We start from the raw sequence: 24,000 nt of genomic DNA, 5'->3' as shown, positions 1-24,000 counted from the left end.
TGTGTCTGCCTGTCTGTCTATGTGTCTGCCTGTCTGTCTATGTGTCTGTCTGTCTGTCTATGTGTCTGCCTGTCTGTCTGTCTGTCTATGTGTCTGCCTGTCTGTTTATGTGTCTGCCTGTCTGTCTATGTGTCTGCCTGTCTGTCTATGTGTCTGTCTATCTGTCTGTGTGTCTGCCTGTCTGTCTACATGTCTGTCTGTCTGTCTATCTATATATCTGCCTGTCTGTCTATGTGTCTGTCTGTCTATCTATATATCTGCCTGTCTGTCTATGTGTCTGTCTGTCTGTCTATGTGTCTGCCTGTCTGTCTATGTGTCTGTCTGTCTGTCTATGTGTCTGCCTGTCTGTCTATGTGTCTGCCTGTCTGTCTATGTGTCTGCCTGTCTGTCTATGTGTCTGTCTGTCTGTCTATGTGTCTGCCTGTCTGTCTGTCTGTCTATGTGTCTGCCTGTCTGTCTATGTGTCTGCCTGTCTGTCTATGTGTCTGTCTGTCTGTCTATGTGTCTGCCTGTCTGTTTATGTGTCTGCCTGTCTGTCTATGTGTCTGTCTGTCTGTCTATGTGTCTGCCTGTCTGTCTATGTGTCTGTCTGTCTGTCTATGTGTCTGTCTGTCTGTCTATGTGTCTGCCTGTCTGTTTATGTGTCTGCCTGTCTGTCTATGTGTCTGTCTGTCTGTCTATGTGTCTGCCTGTCTGTTTATGTGTCTGCCTGTCTGTCTATGTGTCTGTCTGTCTGTCTATGTGTCTGTCTGTCTGTCTATGTGTCTGTCTGTCTGTCTATGTGTCTGTCTGTCTGTCTATGTGTCTGCCTGTCTGTCTATGTGTCTGCCTGTCTGTCTATGTGTCTGTCTGTCTGTCTATGTGTCTGTCTGTCTATGTGTCTGTCTGTCTGTCTATGTGTCTGCCTGTCTGTCTATGTGTGTCTATCTGTGTATCAGCACATAGGGATGTAATCAGGTGCTGCTTGGGAAACCATAATGCAGTGATGCTGTCTTTAAGTCTGTCTCTCTGTCTATGTGTCTTTCTGTCTGTCTGTCTGTCTGTTTGTCTATTAACACACAGGGATGAAGTCAGGTGCTGCATGAGGATCAGTAAAGATTTCTGTCCATCTGTCTGTCTATGTGCCTGTACATCTGTCTGTCTGTCTGTCTGTGGACACACAGGGATGTAGTCAGGTGCTGTCCAGATGTTCAGCATTTATATCTGTCATTTTTTAGCATGTCAAAGGAAAAACACTAGAGGCCCAAATTCATGACATGCCCTTGTTTGACCTCGCCTCGCTTTGACTATAGCTTTGTCTGTATGTCCGTCCGTCCGTCCGTCCGTCCGTCCGTCTCACCCTTTCACCTTCCTCTTGTCTTGTGAATTTTTGAGATGTGCTAAATGGGTTCATCGTCATGTCTCTGAGTCACACAGCCATACAAACAAGCCTTTTTTTTTTTTTTTAAAACCTGTTTGCCATGTATGTAATTATAGACGTCTAATTCATACCACCCCCATCATCATCATCGTCATCATCCTGAAATGAGGGGATGGAGTGTAAAAAAAAACAAAACAAAAAGCACTTATCTTAGAGAACTAAGACAGACATATAGGAGCTTATGTAGTTCACTGAATGTTGTTGCTTTTTAAAGCTCAGACATAGTATTACACGAATGTGCTATCAACATCGTAATTATACCTCAAACACACACACACACACACACACACACACACACACATGTCTGGCGTGTCCTAGATTCCTGTCTTCTGGACGGTGTTGTCCCGGAGAGGTTATATCAGACACATGATTGCCGGGGAGGTATAATTATACTTCAGCGTCACACACCGCAGCAGATGCAGGTACGTGCACCTCTCACACGCTGACTCACACACTAATTGTTTCACAGTTCCAGGGTGGAGACGACCTCAGCTACACACTCATCATCTCAATGCTGTCTGGTTGCACCTGATTACAAAGTTAGTTCCCACACCTAAGCAGACAGACATACCTGTGCATACACTAGCAAAGACACACTCAGTTATTTACATTCTCTCACACACACTTGCACACACACACACACATACACACACACGACGTGTGGTTAACAAGTATGTGTGTGTGCAAGTGAGTATGTGTGTGTGAGTGTGTGTGTGTGTGTGTGTGTGTGTGCTGCAGCAGGCTGGCTGAAGCCTGACATATGTTAGACTAAGTAGACTAAGTTAGACATATGCAGATTTACGTGTGCTTTGTGTCCGAGTTCTCCAGAATCTCAGAGAGCTGGTCCTGCTTCCGAGTGAACCCTAGTGAGAAAGTGAATCGACTCGGAGTCGACTCACCTGCAAGAAGTGAATCAAACACGGCATGTGCTACTGAGTTGCGGAGTTGTTGTAGACATGAGCTGCCAACTGTATGAGGCACAGAATGTAGAGCTGTAGAAATTAGATGTGTGTGTGTGTGTGTGCTGGAGATAATCCTCAAAAATATCCACGGGATGTGATACACAATTATTTATATAATCATCTAATTGTTTATTTAGCACGTCCTCCATGGTCTCCATGTTAGCATGACGTCTGTGATGTTTCAGGTTTGTTGTTTCAGATGTTTACGGCTCTCAGCCAAGGTTTTGTTTGTTTGCCTGTTATTTTTTTTTTTCTTTTTGGGGTATTGTGTTCAGTGTGGAACCGAACCTTACCGAACCGAACCGAACATCTTACGTTGTGGTGTGTAGAGTATAAAACGTTCTCGCTGAACTTTATGTACCGATGGGAAAAAAACGAATAAACCTTTTTCCACCTGAATGCAGAAATCACCTGATCATGGAGCCGGCGGGGAACGAGCGATTCCATAAGTGTATAAATAATGATCTTAAATCCCACGTAGCAAAACGCAACCCCGGTCTGTTAGCTAGTCAGCTAGCTGTTAGCAGTGACGGTAAAAACACAAGAGTAAAATGAACAAAAAACGAGTTTTCCATCTTTTTTTTTTTTTTTTTTTTAAATACCTGCCCGGGATGGGGGGGGCACGGTGGCTTAGTGGTTAGCACGTTCGCCTCACACCTCCAGGGTTGGGGGTTAGATTCCCACCTCCACCTTGTGTGTGGAGTTTGCATGTTCTCCCCGTGCCTCGGGGGTTTCCTCCGGGTACTCCGGTTTCCTCCCCCGGTCCAAAGACATGCATGGTAGGTTGATTGGCATCTCTGGAAAATTGTCCGTAGTGTGTGATTGTGTGAGTGAATGAGAGTGTGTGTGTGTGCCCTGTGATGGGTTGGCACTCCGTCCAGGGTGTATCCTGCCTTGATGCCCGATGACGCCTGAGATAGGCACAGGCTCCCCGTGACCCGAGGTAGTACGGATAAGCGGTAGAACATGAGTGAGTGAGAGAGTGACCTGCCTGGGATCTGTTTTAATTCTTCTAGAACATTCTCCTGATCACAAATAACAGGCTTTTTTTTTTTTAAAACACTTAACATTTGGGATACATTAAGAGTTATTATTTGTGTTGCAATGACTTTACTAGTCATTTATAACACATATTTCATCAGGCTTTCAGGTCAAATTGACTTCTGAATCTTTAAAAAAGAAAAAAAAAGTGTTTATGAGCAAAACGTCTCATGTTGGAATAAAGCGCACTTGTTTTGAAGTAGGTCATTCTGACCTGAGTGGAGTATTAGGGTTTAAAACCACGCTCTCTCCCTGTTCAGACTATCACACCACATGACGGTGTTCAAAACCCGTGAAATGTGTTTATTTGGACCGCCGAGCTCACGTGGACGTGCCGGACGTGTCTCTCTCTGACGTGATTGACGCTTTATGTGTTGGCGGTTTGTTAGAGGTGTGTGAAGTGAAGGTTGAGGAACGTGAGAACAAAGTTACTGTTTTTCTTCACAGAGGGTTTCCTGTACACTCAATACGAGAAGTAAAAACCCAACACGCTGGTTATGGCTTGCATTTTAAAAACGCATAAAAAAAAAAATAAAAAAAATCCAGAACTTTATGGTCTAAATTATTCTGTGGAAAAAGCATAAAAATAAATAAATAAATAAATAAAAAACGATCACGCTGTTTGAGCTGTGTATAAAATATGAGGTGAAAATATGAGATTTTAGGTCACGGAGCTAATTATTTCTTTCGATATTTCCTTGCGTGCCAGGAGAGCGAGCTGTAGTTCGGTTATCGGGTACGTGACATTTTAAAGTTACAGTCAGATTCATTTCTGCTTCATCTTGCACAAACAAAGAAAATGACCAAAGCCTCTGTCTCAATCCTCCATCTTTCAGTTTCCTGTAGAAATTAGTGCTTAGAGATAACAAGTGATAGACGCTAACAGCTGTAAGTTTAGCATCATTCACGCTGCGTGTCTAAAATGATCGCGTCGGCCGTATCGTCGCTGTAATCCGGTGCGAATCTTAAGACGTCTTGACCGATCGACGGTGCTGAGAGTGTAAATCGTGTCAGTTTCATCTCAGCCTGAACTTCCTAAATGCAGTTTCACTGTGTGAGCAGAGTTTCGCTTGTAGACGCAGTTTCTAACCGACTCCTGGAGCGTCTCTAGTGGTATCTGGCTGCACGGTCGTGTTACTGTGATGAGGTTGAGCTCTTACAGTAAGTCCCACGCGGACCTTCCTGCTGCCTGGGAGAGCAGTCAGTTGCCAAAGTGTTTCAGGAGAAACTTGTTAACGTCTGCTCTAACGGTTGCTGGAAGTTGACAGAAATGTAACCACTAATTTGCATATGTATTGAATAGGCATGATCATTTGCATATTACCATGTTGCATGAAGAAGGGATATTTTCTTTGAAGACTAGTTACTGGGAAAAATGGTTTTAGGTGACTGGTCTGTGAACAATGGTAATTTTTACTTGTTACTAGTTGTTGGGACCATCGGGTCATGCAACAGCCTTTATAAAAAGCAGTGTGTAGAGAAGTGTGTGGAGTGTAGAGGAGTGTGTAGAGTGTATAGGAGTGTGTAGAGAAGTGTGTAGAGTGTAGAGGAGTGTGTAGAGGAGTGTGTAGAGGAGTGTGTAGAGTGTAGAGGAGTGTGTAGAGGAGTGTGTAGAGTTTAGATGAGTGTATAGAGGAGTGAGTAGAGGAGTGTGTAGAGTTTAGATGAGTGTGTAGAGGAGTGTGTAGAGGAGTGTGTAGAGTTTAGATGAGTGTGTAGAGGAGTGTGTAGAGTGTAGAGGAGTGTGTAGAGTGTAGAGGAGTGTGTCGAGGAGTGTGTAGAGGAGTGTGTAGAGTGTAGAGGAGTGTGTAGAGGAGTGTGTAGAGGAGTGTGTAGAGTGTAGAGGAGTGTGTAGAGTTTAGATGAGTGTGTAGAGGAGTGTGTAGAGGAGTGTGTAGAGAAGTGTGTAGAGTTTAGATGAGTGTGTAGAGGAGTGTGTAGAGGAGTGTGTAGAGTTTAGATGAGTGTGTAGAGGAGTGTGTAGAGGAGTGTGTAGAGGAGTGTGTAGAGTTTAGATGAGTGTGTAGAGGAGTGTGTAGAGTTTAGATGAGTGTGTAGATGAGTGTGTAGAGTTTAGATGAGTGTGTAGAGGAGCGTGTAGAGTTTAGATGAGTGTGTAGAGGAGCGTGTAGAGTTTAGATGAGTGTGTAGAACTCTCACCTGTCCTTGTACAGCTGATTGGCTGCTGTGATCCCCTCCAGCTGAACCTGTGAGCGCTGTAGCTTCTCTCTGCTCTCTCTCTCTCTCTCCACACTCCCTCGCTCTCTCTCCAGCTCTCTCTCCACCTCCCTGAGGCGCTCCTGCAGACGCTGGAACTCGTGCAGGATCAGGTAGCTCACGCCGCAGTAACGGCAGGTCGTCTCCTCCTGCTTCATCTCAACACACACACACACACACACACACACACACACACACACACACACACACACACTGAGTTTTTACTCTAGTCATGCATCTCTATAGCAACTCCTTTAACGATCTAATAAAGCACAGCAGTGAGGGAGGAGTGTGAAAAACGAGCGGCCTGTAAGCCGCGTGAGACACTTGCAATAAAGGGGCTTTTAAACAGGAGGAGGAGAAACGTAACCTGTGGCTTTTTTTTTTCTCTGCTGCCTTCAACAAGGAGGGAAAATGTATGAGCTTTCTTTTGTAAGTGTTTACTGAACAGCTTGAGTAAAAACACTCTGCAGCCGGTCACACAGCCTCTCTACCATCCCGTCAGATCTACGTTTAGACCGATCACAAACACGGCGGGTTACTCGTGTTCCTCCGTGTTCCTCTTCTCAGCTTCACCAGATCCAAAAAGCATCTCGCACGAGGAAGATTTCTTTGGACTGTCTGTGATCGAGAGCATGTGTGCAGATAGACCTGACAATTTCCGGGGCTTCTTATGCTGACTTAAATAAATGTTGTTGTTTTTTTAAATAAATAAATAATTATTTTTCAAAATAATAATAATAAAAATACCTTTTTTAAATGTCAATTTGATTAAAGAAAGTTTCTCTTTCATTCAAAATACGTTCAAAAAATTTTTGGAAATATAAATAAATAAATAAATAAATACATAAGTCAGTCAGTCAGTCAGTCAGTCAGTCAGTCAGTATGTAAGTAAGTAAATAAATAAATAAATAAATAAACACGTAAATAAATCAGTAAGTAAGTAAGTAAATAAATAAATAAACAAGTAAGTAAGTAAATAAGTAAGTAAGTAAGTAAGTAAGTAAGTAAGTAAGTAAGTAAGTAAATAAATAAGTCAGTCAGTCAGTCAGTCAGTCAGTCAGTCAGTCAGTAAATAAATAAAGAAAGAAAGAAAGAAAGAAAGAAAGAAAGAAAGAAAGAAAGAAAGAAAGAAAGAAAGAAAGAAAGCATGCCTGTAAACACAGAACTCATGGATAGACTGAAGAGCCACAGCGGAGCATCAAAAGTGCCACATTTTCCCCTTCCCTGGTTTAGTGAACTTCTCGATGCCTCGGTTTAATGCACCACAGTAACTAATGTTGTGGAGTGATAAAGACCTCTTCAGCATGACTGGCACGCTCAGGCACTGAGATCCACAAACATCCACCACTCCTACTGACCCTTTCCCTCTACAGCCTTTAAATCAGTAGTCTGGCAAAAGCAAAAGAACAGAAAATGTCCACAGTTTCCTTCTGACATCAGCCTCGATGATATTTGCTTCTTTATAAGCACCAGCTCTGCATTTTAGGTTATGTCTTGACTGATCAGCGGTGCTGCGAGAAGTGGAAATCATGTCGAGTTCATCTCTGGCTGAACTTCCTAAATGTAGTTTCACTCTGGTAGAAGAGTTTCGCTTCTAGATGCAGTTTCAGACTGACTCCTGGAGCGTCTCCAGTCGTATTACGCTACGCCGTCACCTTACTGTGAACTCACGCTGCGCTTTATCGGTTACAGGGAAATATGAGAAAGATAACCGAATGACAGGTGATGAGGTCGAATCAAATGATTTCCACATTTGTTCTTGACTCGCTGATTGGCATCAGCGGTAAACCTTATGTAAGCTTTACTTGGATTTGAACAGGATCAGTTTTACACAAGGAGGTTAATGCCATTTTTATCAACGTACATCTGAGACTTTGAGTCCAGGCATAATCACTGTATACACACCAATCAGCCAAAGTATTAAAAGTACCTGCCTAACATTGTGTGCTGTGCTAGCTGACACCAAGGTGCTAGCAGACCCTTTAAATCAGGTAAGCTTGTGAAATGAAGCCTCCATGGATCAGACTTGTTTGTGCAGCACATCCCACTGATGTTAAGGCACTGGGCTGTTGATCAGAGGACTAGGGTTCGAGCCTCAGCACTGCCAAACTGCCACTGTTGGGCCCTTAATTAAGGCCCTTAACCCTCACTGCTACAGTAGTGCTGTATCATGTCTGACCCTGTGCTCTGACCCCAACCTTCTGGGGAACACACACAGGTCTGGGGAATTTGGAGGCCAAGTGAACACCTTGAATTGTCAAATAAATGTTCCTCAAGTTCCTCAAATCGTTCATGAACAATTTTTGCAGCATGCCAGCGAGCACGATCCTGCTGAAAGAGGAACGTTGGCATGAAGATGTGGAGCTGGTCAGCAGCAGTGTAAGTTTAAGGAAGTGGGACATGTCACGGTTTCCCAGCAAAACACTGCCCTGAGAAAATATTCATATTACATAATGTACCATATTAATACAAACTCCATCATATCTACTGGACTATAGGACAGGTTTCTGGGCCTAGATACTACTACAGGAAGAGCTCTTTTCTGTCGTCTCCCACTGAAACCAAACGAAAACCAAATAGTGGTGGAGTTTAAACCACAGATAAAAGCCCTATCCAAATAGGATTACATTTACATGGGGACAGGAGTAAATCCACCAGTTCCAAAGACAGTCAAGTTTCGGTCATGTTGGTCTTGGCTTTTGTTTCACATTCTGGTTTTTATGTGTTTTATTTTGTAACCTGTTTTGTATCGTTTGGGTCTTGTTGTCCGTCACGTGTTCCTGTTCTCATGTGTTTGGCATGTTGTTTGTCGATTGTTGTCCTTAATGGATGTGTTTTTGTGTTAATTAAAATCTTCTACCTGCACTTCAATTCTCTGCCTCATCTTTCAACGCATGTTACAGAACAACCGACCACGCTATGGATCCAGTGGTGAGGATTTTATGTCTTTGTCAGGGGAATTGGCCTATAGAGAACTTACCTAACCCTAACCCTGGATAAATTCTGTGGACTTGAAGGTGAAATGTAATGACTCAGCTCTTAAGGACATTTTCTGGCTTGGTTAGTCGAGTGAAATTTCACTGTTAATGCCATTACGCACCACACACTGGACCCTAGAACAGTACATAGACTTTGCTTTAAGGTTGAGGGGATCTGCTTTTACTGTGGGTATCACGGAGGACGGCCATAGCCTGCTCATGTCATGACTGCCATGCCAAAGCCTGCTCATGTCATGACTGCCATACCAAAGCCTGATCACATTACAGTATGTCTGCCAGATCAGCGCCTATTCATAACGCCTCTCTACAAGACGGCTGCCAAGTCAGAGCCCTCAGACAAAATAGCCACCTTAGCAGAGTCTTGAGCTGTCATAGACATTGTTCCAGAATCTCCAGCCACCATGGATGCCATATCAGTGTCCCCAGTTATGAGTGTTGTGTATGAAGAAGTCAAGGTTTCCCATAGACACAAGAGACTGGTGTAAAGTCTGAAGGATGCACCGCTTGTATCAGTACAATCGCTGATATCCCTGTAGCTGTTTCAAGCCAAGGGGTCTCAGAGCTGGTCTTAACGATGACAACATTGCTCAGATGACGACAATGTTGACTTCATGTTGCTGCGATAACCATTTGTTGCGTTTGGGCCACATATTGTTAAGCAGCTCAAGAGTCCGTTTCAGAGGCCACTTTCACACAAGGATCTGATCCTGAGTCTCATGTATGCCATGATACGACCACAGAGGCCGTTCTTGAGTTTCCCGTCTGCCACGATACGATCACAAAGGTCCTTCCTGAGTTTCGCGCCTGTAATGATGCGACCACAGAGGTCGTTCCTGAGTTCCATGTATTCCAAACTGTGACCACGGAGGTTGTTCATGAACTTTTTGCTCTGCCTTGGTCATCTGTTCAACCAGTGCTCCAAAACCTAGGTCCACCATTGCACCAGGTCTGCTCCATTGCCCAGGTCTGCAAATGATTCATGCCCAAGGTCCTCCATTGCTCCATGATCTAGATCCACAATTGCACCAGGACCTTCTGCTCCACTGCCCAGGTCTACCAATGCTCCATGGCACAGGTCCCAAATTGCACAATGACCCATTGCTCCATGGTGCAGGTCCACCATGGTTAGACATCCCAGTTCTACCATTGCCCCATGGTCCAGGTCCGCTACTGCTCCTTCATCCAAGACTACCACTATTGCACCTTTGCAAGATCAGGAGCCACTCATAGAGGGGGGATTTTGGCTTTTGTTTCATGTTCTGGTTTTCATTTATATTTACAGCATTTAGCAGACACACTTATCCAGAGTGACTTACATTTTTATTTCAGTTTATACACCTGAGCAACTGAGGGTTAAGGGCCTTGCTCAGGGGCCCTGCAGTGACAACTTGGTGGACCTGGGATTCGAACCAATGACCTTCCGATCAGCAGTCGAACACCTTAACCACTGAGCTACCACATCCCATTTTCCTGTCTTTTATTTTGCAACCGGTTTCGTATCGTCTGTGTCTTGCATCCCTTGCCCTCATGTTCTCTGGCCCAGTGTATGTGTCATGTTGTGATTGGTTGTTGTTAGTCATGTGTTCCTGTTCTCATTTGTCATTGGTTCCCTGTATGTATTTAGCGCCAAGTGTTTGCCATGTTGTTTGTCGGTTGTTGTAAATAATGGCTGTTTGGTGTGCTCATGATTCTCGTCCTGTTTTGTCGTTGCCCTTCCCTGAATTACTTTATGTTTTTGTGTTAATTAAAATCTTCTACCTGCACTTGGATTCTCTGCCTCATCTTTCAACGCACTTTACAGTTTCTTATTGTTTTTGTGACCAAACCTGCAGTCGTCTGATCATCTTTGGTGGTCCGATCATCGTCTTTGTCAAAAGACGTACAACAAAAGACAGTTTGTGAATCACACACACACACACACACACACACACACACACACACACACACACACACACACACACACACACACACACAAAAGACCAGTGGTATGTGAACATGGCACACATTACACTACTCCAATGAGAGGGCTTCAGTCGTAATGAGGCTTTTTTTCACTTAAATCTGATGCCACTCGTTTTCTGAACTCAGGTAAACTGATCGTTTTTGTCATTAACAAACCACTTTGTGTTCCATAATTTAATATTGTTGAGTGGGAAGCTGGAGAATCATATTTCAGGCTGAATCCTGAGTGGGCTAAGTGCGTTACTCTTATGAAAGTGGCTCTTACATATAAACACACAGAAGCAAAAATAAAAGAAGCCACAAACACACACACATACACACACATGCAATCAGTAAATATAAATGGCATAACCAAGTGGCTATTTGTAGCCATTTAAAGGAGTAAATCAGCAGCCCCATATCGCTAAAATGGCTCTGTGACAGCGACAAAGACCACAAGGAACAAATGAAGGAGGACGTCGCTGAAATCAGGTGTCCGAAACAGAGCTCGGATTCGTTTGAACAGTAAACTGCAGGGTAATGTGATATTTCACAAAGCATCTGATAGTGTACACTTTTCTGGTCACAGGCTGGGGAATCTGTAGCGCTAAACACCCAGTGTAATGCTTTCTTTTAGGTTTTAACGTAATTCATCACTATTTATTAGACATGTGTTAAGACCAGTATTGAGCTCATTTAGTATAAAACACACTCCGACACCAACATCCTTTAATACCGTGTGATACCAGGAACCACTATGTGACAGAAGTCTAGTGCACCTTTGCCCCTTTTCCACCGGGGCAGTTTGAGTGCTGGTTCGGAGCCTAATTTAGAACCAGTTCTTTCTTTTTCGACACCCAAAGCACCGGCTCTGAACCAGGAAAAGTGGTTCTTAAGTAGCACCAAAACGTTGCTGGTCTAGACTTAAGAACCGCTTGTGTCAGGGGCTGTGGGCGGGGCTGTGGGCGGGGCTACTGTTAGCGCATTTGATAATGTACCTTAAGTATACTAATGTTTAATACACTTTTACTTTACCGCGATATGATACATTATCAGCACACACGATAGTAGGTAGCTACATGCTAAGGCTAACTTTTTTCTGTGTTAATGATAAAATAACGTTATGTACTTTCTCGATAACAACCTCCGTTTATACAGATTACATGGAGCTGCACGTACACGTCGGATTCGCCGTGTTTGGGTGTTAATGTAGGTTCACAAAGCCATGAGCATTAACAGTAAAGCAACATCCGCCATTGTTGGTGTGTTTGTGTTTGTTGGTGTTCTGCTGCGCTAACGTTGCTGTGTAACGTGACACGTACAGTATAACAGTGACGTCACACTCGGCTCTGTGATGGTTCTCTAACCGATGGAAAGGCAAACCGGTTCTTAGAAGGTTCGCCAGTGGAACCAACTTTGAACCAGCACCAGTGCTAACTCTGAACCAGCACCCGGTTCTTTCTGGTGGACAAATGCTCACAAACAGAGCACAGAAAGTGACCCAACAAAATGTTCTGTTATTAGAAGCTTGAAATTTCAGCAATATGGAGACTTGACTACTCCGCCTCTGTTCATGAACAATGGTGAAAACGTACTGGACAGGGCAATGGGTGGAGAACGAGACACAGAGAGGAGGACGCGTGATGCATTATGAGTCTGAGTCTCCTTCACAACACACACACACACACGCGCGCGTCAAGCCCGAGGGGAGTGTTTGTGTGCACTGCCAATAAGAATGCGTTCTCGTGACAGAGAAAGCCGCTGCAGGGGCCACTGCCCCAGGCACTGACACATCGGCTTAGCGCTCTCACACACAAACACACACACACACACATACACACACACCAATCCTTTCTTACACGCAAGCACTCACACACGAAGCCTTCATTATACCTCCATTTACTGTACACAGAACAGGTTTCTTGTTGAAGACACGCTACTTTAATCACCATTAAACCATCATTTTAATGATTAGTATAGATTAGTTGTAATATTTCATTATTTCAACACAAGCTTCACAAAACACTTTCAGATACAGGTGTCGTTAACTGCTTGTAACTGTAGGGTAGTTATTTATTACACCGTATTCTTCACGGTTTATAGTTCTCTCTTTACAGCTCGTTAATGCTCCGTACTGATTCGACAGTGGACAGTAAACTGTTCATGAACACCTTATTTAAAAGCTTCATAAATAAAGATCATTGTTGGTATTAATCTGTTACAGTCTCATCGTGTGCAGAAAGATCCCTTGTCTGTTCACCTAAAACGGCGTCTCACCCCCCAGCGACCCCGGCATCCCCGTCCTCCCCCAACCTCGTCCCCGCCGTCTGCTTCCATAAATCCCTCTGTAAAACTGGGTCACTGTCACATGCACGCAAAGCCTGAATACCTTCCAAAACGACTGCCCCACCCCGACCTGAGACAAATGGACCATGCGAGCTGCCGCTTTCTCTCCGGTCCACGCTTCACTGATCATTCATGATGACACGGGGAGATATTTTACGTTGCGATAAATTCTTTGTGTTATTTGATATAAGCTTTTGAAATATTGTTGTGGACTGTTATGGGAAGCACCTGTTTATGTACTCTGTGTATGTGTGTGTGTGTGTAAAAGTGTGTGTGTGGCCCCTGTCCTTCATCCTGTTCCAGTCACAAAAGCAGCATCACAGACATGCTCTTATCACGCAAGGCATTAAGCATTCAATGGACTTATCCTTGTTTTTCCCTTAATTTCCTGTAGATTCTGAGTGAGTGAGCAAGTGTGTGTGTGTGTGTATGTGAGAGCTTTGTGAGCGCTCATTGAGATAACGACCCCCCTGCGGTGCTCAGCATAGCGCGAGCCAATCCCGAGATTCCTCTCAGCTCCACAACACTGGCACATGACACAAAAGGAGTAGCAGGAAGGAGATAAGGGGCACTCGAGGGTAAGAGAGGGCAAAGTGGTATTCATGCTGGGGTAAACAACAGTGAGGAGGCCTGTGGGTGGGCCAGCACCATGGAGAGAATGAACCTGGTTGCTGAGGAGTCTAGCTCCAGGGCAGGAAGTGGAAGAGTGCAAAAAGAAAAAGAAAAAGAAAAAACTAAACATATGAATTATTTAAAAAATAATGTTTAGTGGTCAGTTTGTCACAAATGGTGTGAAAATAAGAGGAAGCATCTCAGCTCACTTTATGTCGGTCTTCAGAACCATCAGAAGGTCCAAACAGGTTAGTAGTGAAGATTATAAACAACAGGAAACGACAAAAGGCACGGCACTTAGTTCCCCCTAAACGAGAACACACGGCTATAAGCCGGGACCAGACACGTCAGCGTGAAGAGGCTTTTACACCAAAGAGCTTCTGACCTCATGGACCTTCATCTGTCCATAACTCTGAAGGTCTTGACGTGACAGGACATCAGCTCTGTGTTTATCTGCTGAGGTTAAGTAGAGGAAGGTGTGTGTAGGAAGAGGGGTGGAGGAGCTGATAAAAGGGAACTGGTAGCACATGTGCGAGCTTTATCCCTCCCGAGACACGCACGTCCATCGCTAAGTAGTGAACAGACGCGGGCTGGATTTTAAAACCATCCATTATTTATGGGGCGCCGTGCAGGAGAAAGAAAAGGAGAGAGAGAGACAGAGAGAGAGAGAGAGAGAGAGAGAGAGAGAGAGAGAGAGAGAGAGAGAGGGGCCACCGAGGGGATTTCTGAGGCATGTCTTCTCACGATGGAAGCGTTTGGCTAAGCTCTCATCAAAAATGAATAGAGGAATAAAGGGAAAGGAACTGAAGTCCCATAGCAGCTGGTCAATGATGGCACGGAAGGAGCGAGACAAAAGAATTGAGAAGACATTCAGGGTTTCCGAGCAGAAAGGAGCCGAGAAACTTTATTGTGCTAAATGAGAATTACATTAACTCTTAAAAGACTACAAAAAGCCTTTATTTACTCTTCTTCCACTATATTAATATCACTACTCTAAAAACGCTCAGACACAAGAGGAGAGCAAAGCTAATCATTCTGTATCATCCAGTTCAGTATCACTGAATGCCACGTATTGGCTCGTTACTGCCAAAGCAAATCTAAACAATATTTTCCTTCAGTTTTCTACCAGTTTGTTTGCTTGACGAATGCTTTCTGCCCTCTTCCACATACACGAGCTTACAGACACCCTGTGATTGGCTAGCGTTCCAAATCACACACTTCTGCTTTTCTCTATGTTGTTTCGGACTATAAATAGTGTGAGGAGCACATTACAAGTACCAGGATGAATCACATATTCAAACAAAAACACTGTGGAATGTTGGACATGTGTTTTGCTTACGAAGCAGACGACAGGAAGGGCTACCGGAAGATGATTAAAAACATATACATATATATCCACAACTCCTAAACTGCATATTTTCTCTTCATCTGATCTAATCGTGTTCACGGTTTTGTCTGACACTAAAGCCTAAAAACTCCCTAAAAAAGCCTAAAATATAAGAAAAGCACAAACATGTTAAACCAGAGCGAGTGGCGGTCGCTTAGCGTCACTTAATTTGCATAATGCTCAGCGCTCCCTGCCAGTTCTTGTTCATTATTGTTAATGAAAGCACTTCTGAACTGAAACATTAACACTTCATATTCACTGTCATACAGTTTAATAATCGATGGAACGCTTGGCACAAGACAAATATATACAGTACAACAGGGATTTTTCACCACACCACTAAACCCTGAGGCAGAGGGAGTCCATATACATGTAACATACATACACACACATACACACACATATACACACATATGCACACACACATACACACACATATGCACACATATGCACACATATGCACACATATGCACACACATATGCACACATATGCACACACACATACACACACATATGCACACACACATACACACACATATACACACATATGCACACATATACACACATATGCACACACACATACACACACATATGCACACACACATACACACACATATGCACACATATGCACACACACATACACACACATATACACACATATGCACACATATACACACATATACACACATATGCACACATATGCACACATACACACACATATACACACATATGCACACATATGCACACATACACACACATATGCACACATATGCACACACATATACACACATATGCACACATACACACACATACACACACATATACACACACACACACACACATACATACACACACACATATACACACATATGCACACATATGCACACATATGCACACACACACACACACATATACACACATATGCACACATATGCACACACACACACACATACACACACACATACACACACATACAGTATACACATACAGTATACACACACATACACACAAATACACACACACACATACACACACATACACATACATACACACACATACACACACATATACACACACACATATACACACACATACACACATATGCACACACACACATACACACACATACATGCACACACATACATGCACACACACACACACACACACATACACACACACATTCGAGCACTCACTCGCACACTTGTGTATATGTCTAAGCCGTGTCTGCCAGCATGACCTTGCTTTCACCCCACCTCACAGTGTCAGTAGAGGCTGTGTGCCGGCTGGCTGAGCTCATGTGAACTCGTGGAGGCTAAATGCACCATGAGTCACATTACAAAGCAACACATAACACGCAGCGTTCCGAAGTTTTCCCTTATTCACTCTACTAGTTCAAATCATCAACAGCGCTGTTAACTTCTCAATTCTGATTGGCTGGAAGCTGCATCTAAAAATCACAGCTTTATATTAATGCTCTGGTTCTAATACGTTACCACATACCATGCACATAATACAGAAACATTCGTTCAGAACAAACGTTCAGAAACACCGAATCGTTATTCGGAGGACAGTGGAGGTAGAAACAGGAGGATGATAGCCGATCGGATTCTATCAGTAATCGTGTAGCTTCGGAGTGCGTGATGTAGATCAGAGAGGAGTCTCTCACACAGACACCTTCTCTGTGAACAGCATGGCATGTTTTTTATTCCTCGCGCTCGCTGCCTCGCGGCCTGCTGCAAATATCTTTCGTTTCTTTAGTATTGTTACTATTCTTATTCGTCTTATTCTTATTTCTTTCAGGTCTTTTATAATCTGATTAGCAAGTACATCCTGTATCTTTTAGTAGATTGCTGTTCAAGTGGGTGGAGAGAGAGAGAGAGAGCGAGAGAGAGAGAGAGAGCGAGAGAGAGAGAGAGAGAGAAAGAGAGAGAGAGAGAGAGAGAGAGAGAGAAAACTGTCTGGCACTAACAGCACGCTATAAAACACACCAAACAAGACACAGTGTTTCGCCTCAAAATGACTGACCATAAAGTGAATTATACAGAGAGGAAATGTGCTATTAATCCTCCCCTCTGAACCGTTACTGAGTGTTCCACCACAAATCGTCACGTCGGCGCACCCCTACCGCTGAGTTATTAAGGCTGAGTAATTACAAACGTGACTCCAAACACCTCCAGCCGAGAAGGCCTGCGTGAGTCCACAGGATATACACCAATACACTCAGCTCTACCTGCTGGATTTCCAGAGGCAGGGGGTGAGACGGAGTGCAGATCCGCAGCTCTTCGTTCGGTGACTCTTTCCTGAGCTCATCTTCTAAAGAAAAAACAAAGACAACAGACGCATTAAGGCCGTGAAACGTCCTGAGATGTGGATGAGATGTTATTTTTACACAGTCAGGCATCTCGTGCATGGTCATCGGGATCAAAATAGCTTATAGACTTCCTAGAAGAAGCTGTTGGTCAGCAAAGAAGCTGAAGATGGTTAGTCACGATCTGGGCCGAGCTGTGCGTGAGTGAGTGAGTGAGTGAGTGAGACGGAGCGAAAGGGCATGTGGGGGTGAAAAACATCTCAGACATGAACGCTCTGTTCTTTTAAAGCCGAGCGTGCACACGAATAAGAACCATGCTCTTGGGGAAAGTGGACAGAAGAATGTTTCTTGTTGTCAGAAATGGACATTTGGGTAAATATTTTCTCCGCACTTGTCCGTTTTGTTCATGACGCAATCTAAACAGTCACGAGCATCTTTAAACGTGATGATTTTCTGTTGTTCTCTGGTCAGTTATCGGTTTTATTAGAACAGAACGTCGTAAAAAATCTCAGAATCCATTCGCTTAACTGTTACTATTCGTTTCTCAAGTGTACGTACAGACAATTAACTGTGTAAAAACAGCGCTGAGCTGAAAAGCATCTCAGACTGACCGATTTCACTGATCTGGTGTTAACTTTACCAGCAGATTCCTGCTCTTTCCTGTGGAGTCGTCCTGCTGAAGACCTCAAGTTTCTCAGTGCTCTGCAGTGTTGTAATGTAACGGAGTACAAATACTTCGTTACCGTACTTAAGTAGACATGTCACGTATCTGTACTTTACTTCGCTATTTAAATTTATGTCAACTTTCACTTTTACTCCACTACATTTCCTAGATAAAATGTATACTTTTACTCCATTATATTTCCACTAAACGTCTTTGTTACTCGTTACTACAAAATAAAATCAGAAGAAATGTGTTGCGACTGCAATAAGGGAGGTTTGGAGAATCAGAGCTGGAGACGTTTATCTATAACGTTAATCGACGGAAAGCCACAAAGACGGCAACCAAAAGCAGTGAAATGTCGTTATTCTTATTACCAGAGTTGTAGCACAAACAAAATATTAATGCAAACAATCCATTTAATACTAAATAAAAATAACATTTATTGATTTGGTCTTTGTCTTGTGAATATTTGTTTATTAATGACTGCATTCACTGGACACACTGTTTGTAGAGAATGCACACATACATGAACTGATCTGATTCAAGACCGGCATCATTACATCATGCGTAAAATTTTGGTGTCCACGTTTGCCATTTTAAATAATTGCATAACTTTTGGCTTACGGTGTAGTCATATAATATATAATATAAAACTCTTCTTGTTTTAAATTCTCACTGAGGGCTAAAACCCCCTAAAGATGAGACCCTAGAACTGCCCCTGATCTTATGTCTACAGAAAATCACTGAAATTTTACTTTTTACTTTTACTTCAAATACTTAAGTACATTAAATATCAGAAAATGACTTTTGATACTTAAGTACAGTAAATATCAGATACTTTAAGACTTTTACTTGAGTAATATTCTAAAAGGTAACTTTCACTTCTACTAAAGTCTTTTTCTAGTACGATACTTGTACTTTTACTCAAGTATTGCTTTCTAATACTTTATACAACACTGGTGCTCTGAGATGTTTTTCTGCTCATCACAGTAGCACAGAGTGATTGTTTGAGTTCATTAATCTGCCTATTTACCTTCACCCAAAAATTAGGATTTTATTTTATTTTGTTTGTTACTTTTCCCCGTTTTCTCAACCAACAACCACGTTCGCGTTGAATAAATCCTTAGCTTCAGATCACAACTGTATACAGTTAACTAGTACATTTAACCAGTACATTTAACTAGTACAGTTAACTAGTACCGGAAGCAGGCTAAGCACAATCCAAACAACTTATGCTAGCCATTTAATAACGTTTGTTTTTAAACGCGTTACGTTTTTTTTTTTTTTATCACGTCTTAAAACGTCTTCGGGAAACGTTTACATACCCATCGTGTCGTTCAGAAATATAAATGAATAAAAATGAAGGCTAAAAAAAACTATTCTTAATAATCCTGTTTATTTTGAGCAGCGCGTGTCATTGCAGAGTCGACCGTTGTTGTCTGTTTCCATGGAAACGGCTGAGTCTCAACCCGTGCATGCGCAGAGAGTTAACCTGAGGACGTGTGTGTGTACACTGAGCAATGGGATGACCTAGAAAAGGTCAAAAAAATAATGTATTAATAAACATCAAAACAATAAACATGTGTGTGTGTGTGTGTGTGTGTGTGTGTGTGTGTGTGTGTGTGTGTGTGTGTGTGTGTGTGTGTGTGTGTGTGTACTTCTGGCAAGTGTAAGAGCGGTGCACTTCATCCTTCACTGGGAAAATCTTCTTTCATTTACAAATCAAATCAGTGTCATCCCCATGCATGCAACCGGCAGAGGAGACCGTGTGCTGGACAGTCTGGTCCTGATGGCCTGAGGGATGATGGATGACCAGTGATCTGCATTCTGAGTCACCCTTTTAATATTTGTGTATGCGTGCATTTGTTTGTGTGTGTGTGTGTGTATGTGAGAGACAGAGAGAGACACAGACTGCTTTGAATATCCTCAGTGAACTAATGTAGACATATTACAGCTTGGTTATTATTGCTATCGACCATCTGTTGTTTGCATGCTAATAAAAAATAATACTCTGTCACTCATTTTCTACCGCTTATCCGAACTACCTCGGGTCACGAGGAGCCTGTGCCTATATCAGGCGTCATCGGGCATCAAGGCAGGATACACCCTGGACGGAGTGCCAACCCATCACAGGGCACACACACACTCTCATTCACTCACGCAATCACTCACTACGGACAATTTTCCAGAGATGCCAATCAACCTACCATGCATGTCTTTGGACCGGGGGAGGAAACCGGAGTACCCGGAGGAAACCCCCGAGGCACGGGGGAGAACATGCAAACTCCACACACACAAGGTGGAGGCGGGAATCGAACCCCCAACCCTGGAGGTGTGAGGCGAACGTGCTAACCACTAAGCCACTGTGCCCCCTATAAAAAAATAATAAAATGAAACAATTTAATCTGTTTAACGCCACGTGACCTGCATTACCAAGCTGACTAGTTTAACAGCAGAGCAGTTCCATGTCGTACGTTTCCTGTTTAACGTTGATAGAAGGAGTCTCCAGTGTCAGCGGTCAGCGCTTTGTAAAAGAAAGAGGTGAAGCTGTAACTTTATGGAAACAAACTGAGGCTGGTGAGGGAACAATTGTTTATATCTGTTATAATCAAAGAAAGAACAGGAACTCGTTGTTTTGCAGATGTGTTACGATAAACAGATGAGGAATAAAACTATTCAGGACGCACTGTTACAGGAGAGTAATCAGTAATAATGAGGTGGTGGTATGGAGCCCAATGCCACCCTAAAGCTGTTTATTTGCCCATAGCTGCACATCATGAAGTGTTTTAAACACAGCAATTTGCCACCAATTACACTTTCTTGGAGAAAATGCAATGTTTCATTCATTTATAGGTAAATATGTTGTTTTGGAACCCAAGTTAGTTCCTGTTCTGGCTTTCACTCTAGCAGTCATTCGTTCACCAGCTTGTCTTTTAAAGTTACAGCTTGTTACGAAGCTCTCGCACTGGAGACTCCTTCCCTTAAGGTTAAATAAACATCTTCTTATCGATATTTACACTTTTTTGTGCGTTTATTTTTTTTCCTGGAGCGTACACTGTACGTGTCAATGTCATAAACCGTCACTATAGAAACGAAGAAAGCCGATAAGAAATGATTCAAGACTTTCTGACCAATCAGAATCTAGAGCTGTAGTGATGTGATGTGATGGAGCATTTTTCTGTTATAACACTAAGTGCATTCTGAATGCTGGACTTTGGCTTCTTACAGAGTAATAATACATTACATCCACTCCAGTAAAAGGTTAGTGTGTGTGTGTGTGTGTGTGTGTGTGTGTGTGTGTGTATGTGTGTATCTTCTGGCTCTTGCTAAGATAACAGGTGTGTGTGTGTGTGTGTGAGCCTGTGTGTGTGTGTGTGTGTGTGTGTGTGTATGTGTGTGTGTGTGAGAGAGCCTGTGTGTGTGTGTGTGTGTGTGTGTGTGTGTGTGTGTGTGTGTGTGTAAGAAAGTGTGTGTTTGGAGCCAGATTAAAAAATGTGCATGTGAGCCTGTGTGTGTGTGTGTGTGTGTGTATGTGTGTATCTTCTGGCTCTTGCTAAGATAACAGGTGTACTGTATGTGTGTGTGTGTGTGTGTGTGTGTGTGTGTGTGTGTGTGTGTGTGTGTGTGTGTGTGTGTGTGTGTAAGCAAGCGTGTGTTTGGAGCCAGATTAAAAAATGTGCGTGTGAGCCTGTGTGTGTGTGTGTGTGTGTGTGTGTGTGTGTGTGTGTGTGTGTGTGTAAGCAAGCGTGTGTTTGGATCCAGATTAAAAAATGTGCGTGTGAGCCTGTGTGTGTGTGTGTGTGTGTGCGTGTGTGTGTGTGACAGAGGGTGAAGTGGAAAGTGAATAAAAAGCAGTTAGAGCTCAGCTGTGCTCGGAGCTCAGTGCAGCAGCAGCAGCCTACATGCTGATTTTCCTCCTGAAAAGGGAAGTGGTTAACAAACTTCCTTTATCATAATCTCTAACATTCAGCACAGCGGATTATTATGGTACAGGATCACTAATCTGTCGCCTTCACCTGCTCGTGTGTGTGTGTGTGTGTGTGTGTGTGTGTGTAGAACAGAAGAAATGCATATATATATATATCAGTTTGTACACCGGTTTATTTTGATGCCTCAAAAGATCTCTTCATATCCTTACACCAAATGTTTTGAATCTTCTGGGAAAGCGGAGCTAGATATCAGAAGAATTTGGTGTGATAAGTAAACGAGCCGACGTGCGTCAGTAGCTGAGTGGACATTAAAAATCAACAAAATAAAAAGATTAGTCTAGAAGCACCCCAGAGGGCACGTTCTCTCACCCCCAGGAGCACCTAGGCATTTCATCTCATTTTCTCACATTAGGGAGGCAGTGAGCCTTATATCCTCTACTGGAAGGACACCCAAGAGGGTATTTATCGCATTCTGCCTACCACAAGGCCACAATACAGGGCATCTTCTAGCCACCATAAGGGCATTTTATTAGATTCTATCTATTAAAAATATCCTTGAGGGCAAGTTAGCTACTGTAAGGAACTCGACAGAGAACTTAATCATGTTCTATTTTAAATAAGGACACCAAAGAGGGCAATTTATCACCCCAATGACACTTAGATGGCATTTTATCTGCCCTAAAGTCACTCTATAAGGCAATTTGTCACATTTTACCTACCCGAATGACACTCAGACAGCATTCTATCTGCCCTAAAGTCACCATACAGGGCAATATATCACATTCTATCTACCCCAATGACACTTAGTCAGCATTCTATCTGCCCTGCAAGTTGCATTCTGTCTACCCAATGACACTTAGACAGAATTTTATCTGCCCTAAAGTCAATCTATAGGGCAATGTATTGCATTCTGTCTACCCCAAGGACACCTAGAGGGAATTTTATCACAATGTATCTGCCCTAAAGTTACCATACAGGGCAATTTATCACATTCTATCTACCCCAAGGACACTTAGACAGCATTCTATCTGCCCTAAAGTCACCATACAGGGAAATTTATCACATTCTATCTACCCCAAGGACACATAGACAGCATTCCATCTGCCCTAAAGTCACCATACAGGGCAATTTATCACATTCTATCTACCCCAAGGACACTTAGACAGCATTCTATCTGCCCTAAAGTCAGCATACAGGGCAATTTATCACATTTTATCTACCCCAAGGACACTTAGACAGCATTCCATCTGCCCTAAAGTCACCATACAGGGCAATTTATCACATTCTATCTACCCCAAGGACACTTAGACAGCATTCCATCTGCCCTAAAGTCACCATACAGGGCAATTTATCACATTCTATCTACCCCAAGGACACTTAGACAGCATTCTATCTGCCCTAAAGTCAGCATACAGGGCAATTTATCACATTTTATCTACCCCAAGGACACTTAGACAGCATTCTATCTACCCTAAAGACACCTAAAGGGCATTTTATCACAATGTATCTGCAATCAGGGTAATTTATCACATTGTGCTAACTGTTCTGACACCTTATTGGGCACCTTGTCACATTTCTCATGTGTTATTCTTCACTGAAAGCTCCTCAGCACAGATTGTTTGCTAAATTTAATGTAAAATGTGACAGATTTTTAGCCGAACAGAAATGAGCAGATGTTTGTGTAACTGCTCTGTTTTGTTTTTCTACCTGCGAAACCTCAACCAAGCGAATCCTCGTGATGTCGTGTGTATTGTGAAAACATCTTCAGCCGTCCTTCTGTAATACTTTAGCGCTTGGATTTTAGTACATCACAATAATATTTACAATTCCACGTGTTCCAAGCAGACGAATAAATACAGATAAGAATAAATAACCTGTGGAAGATCATTAATGTGCTCTTCAACAAAAAGATCACATTTCTATATCTGTCATTTTCATATCTGTTACAACTTTTCAACAGCCTTTATGTACACCACACATTCTCACTGTCTCTTTCTCTCTCTCTTTCTCTCTCTCTGTCTGTCTCTATCTCTCTGTCTCTCTCTCTTTCTCTCTCTGTCTGTCTCTCACTCTCTGTCTCTCTTTCTCTCTCTTGCCCTGTCTCTATCTCTCTCTCTTTGTCTCTCTCTCTCTCTCTCTCTCTCTCTTTCTTTCTCGTTCTCTCTATTTCT

The 24,000-nt window shown here is 42.9% G+C and overlaps 1 protein-coding gene across 1 annotated transcript in view; it reads right to left on the bottom strand.

Moving 5' to 3' along the window:
* lekr1 (leucine, glutamate and lysine rich 1) overlaps positions 1–19,338 on the bottom strand; it is a 99,408-nt gene extending 80,070 nt beyond the window's left edge. The window contains exons 1-3 of the mRNA XM_060878378.1: positions 19,226–19,338; positions 17,159–17,241; positions 5,584–5,798 (exon numbers count right to left, since the gene is read on the bottom strand). Of these exons, the coding sequence (XP_060734361.1) occupies positions 5,584–5,798; positions 17,159–17,241; positions 19,226–19,229 (302 nt within the window). The 5' untranslated portion in view covers positions 19,230–19,338. The remainder of the gene's footprint in view (positions 1–5,583; positions 5,799–17,158; positions 17,242–19,225) is intronic.
* Positions 19,339–24,000: the final 4,662 nt, after the last annotated feature.

Source organism: Tachysurus vachellii, chromosome 9, assembly GCF_030014155.1.
Source record: "Tachysurus vachellii isolate PV-2020 chromosome 9, HZAU_Pvac_v1, whole genome shotgun sequence".
Classification (NCBI taxonomy): domain Eukaryota; kingdom Metazoa; phylum Chordata; class Actinopteri; order Siluriformes; family Bagridae; genus Tachysurus; species Tachysurus vachellii.
Note: the sequence above shows the minus strand (reverse complement) of the source record. Positions and strands in the feature narration are given on the sequence as shown.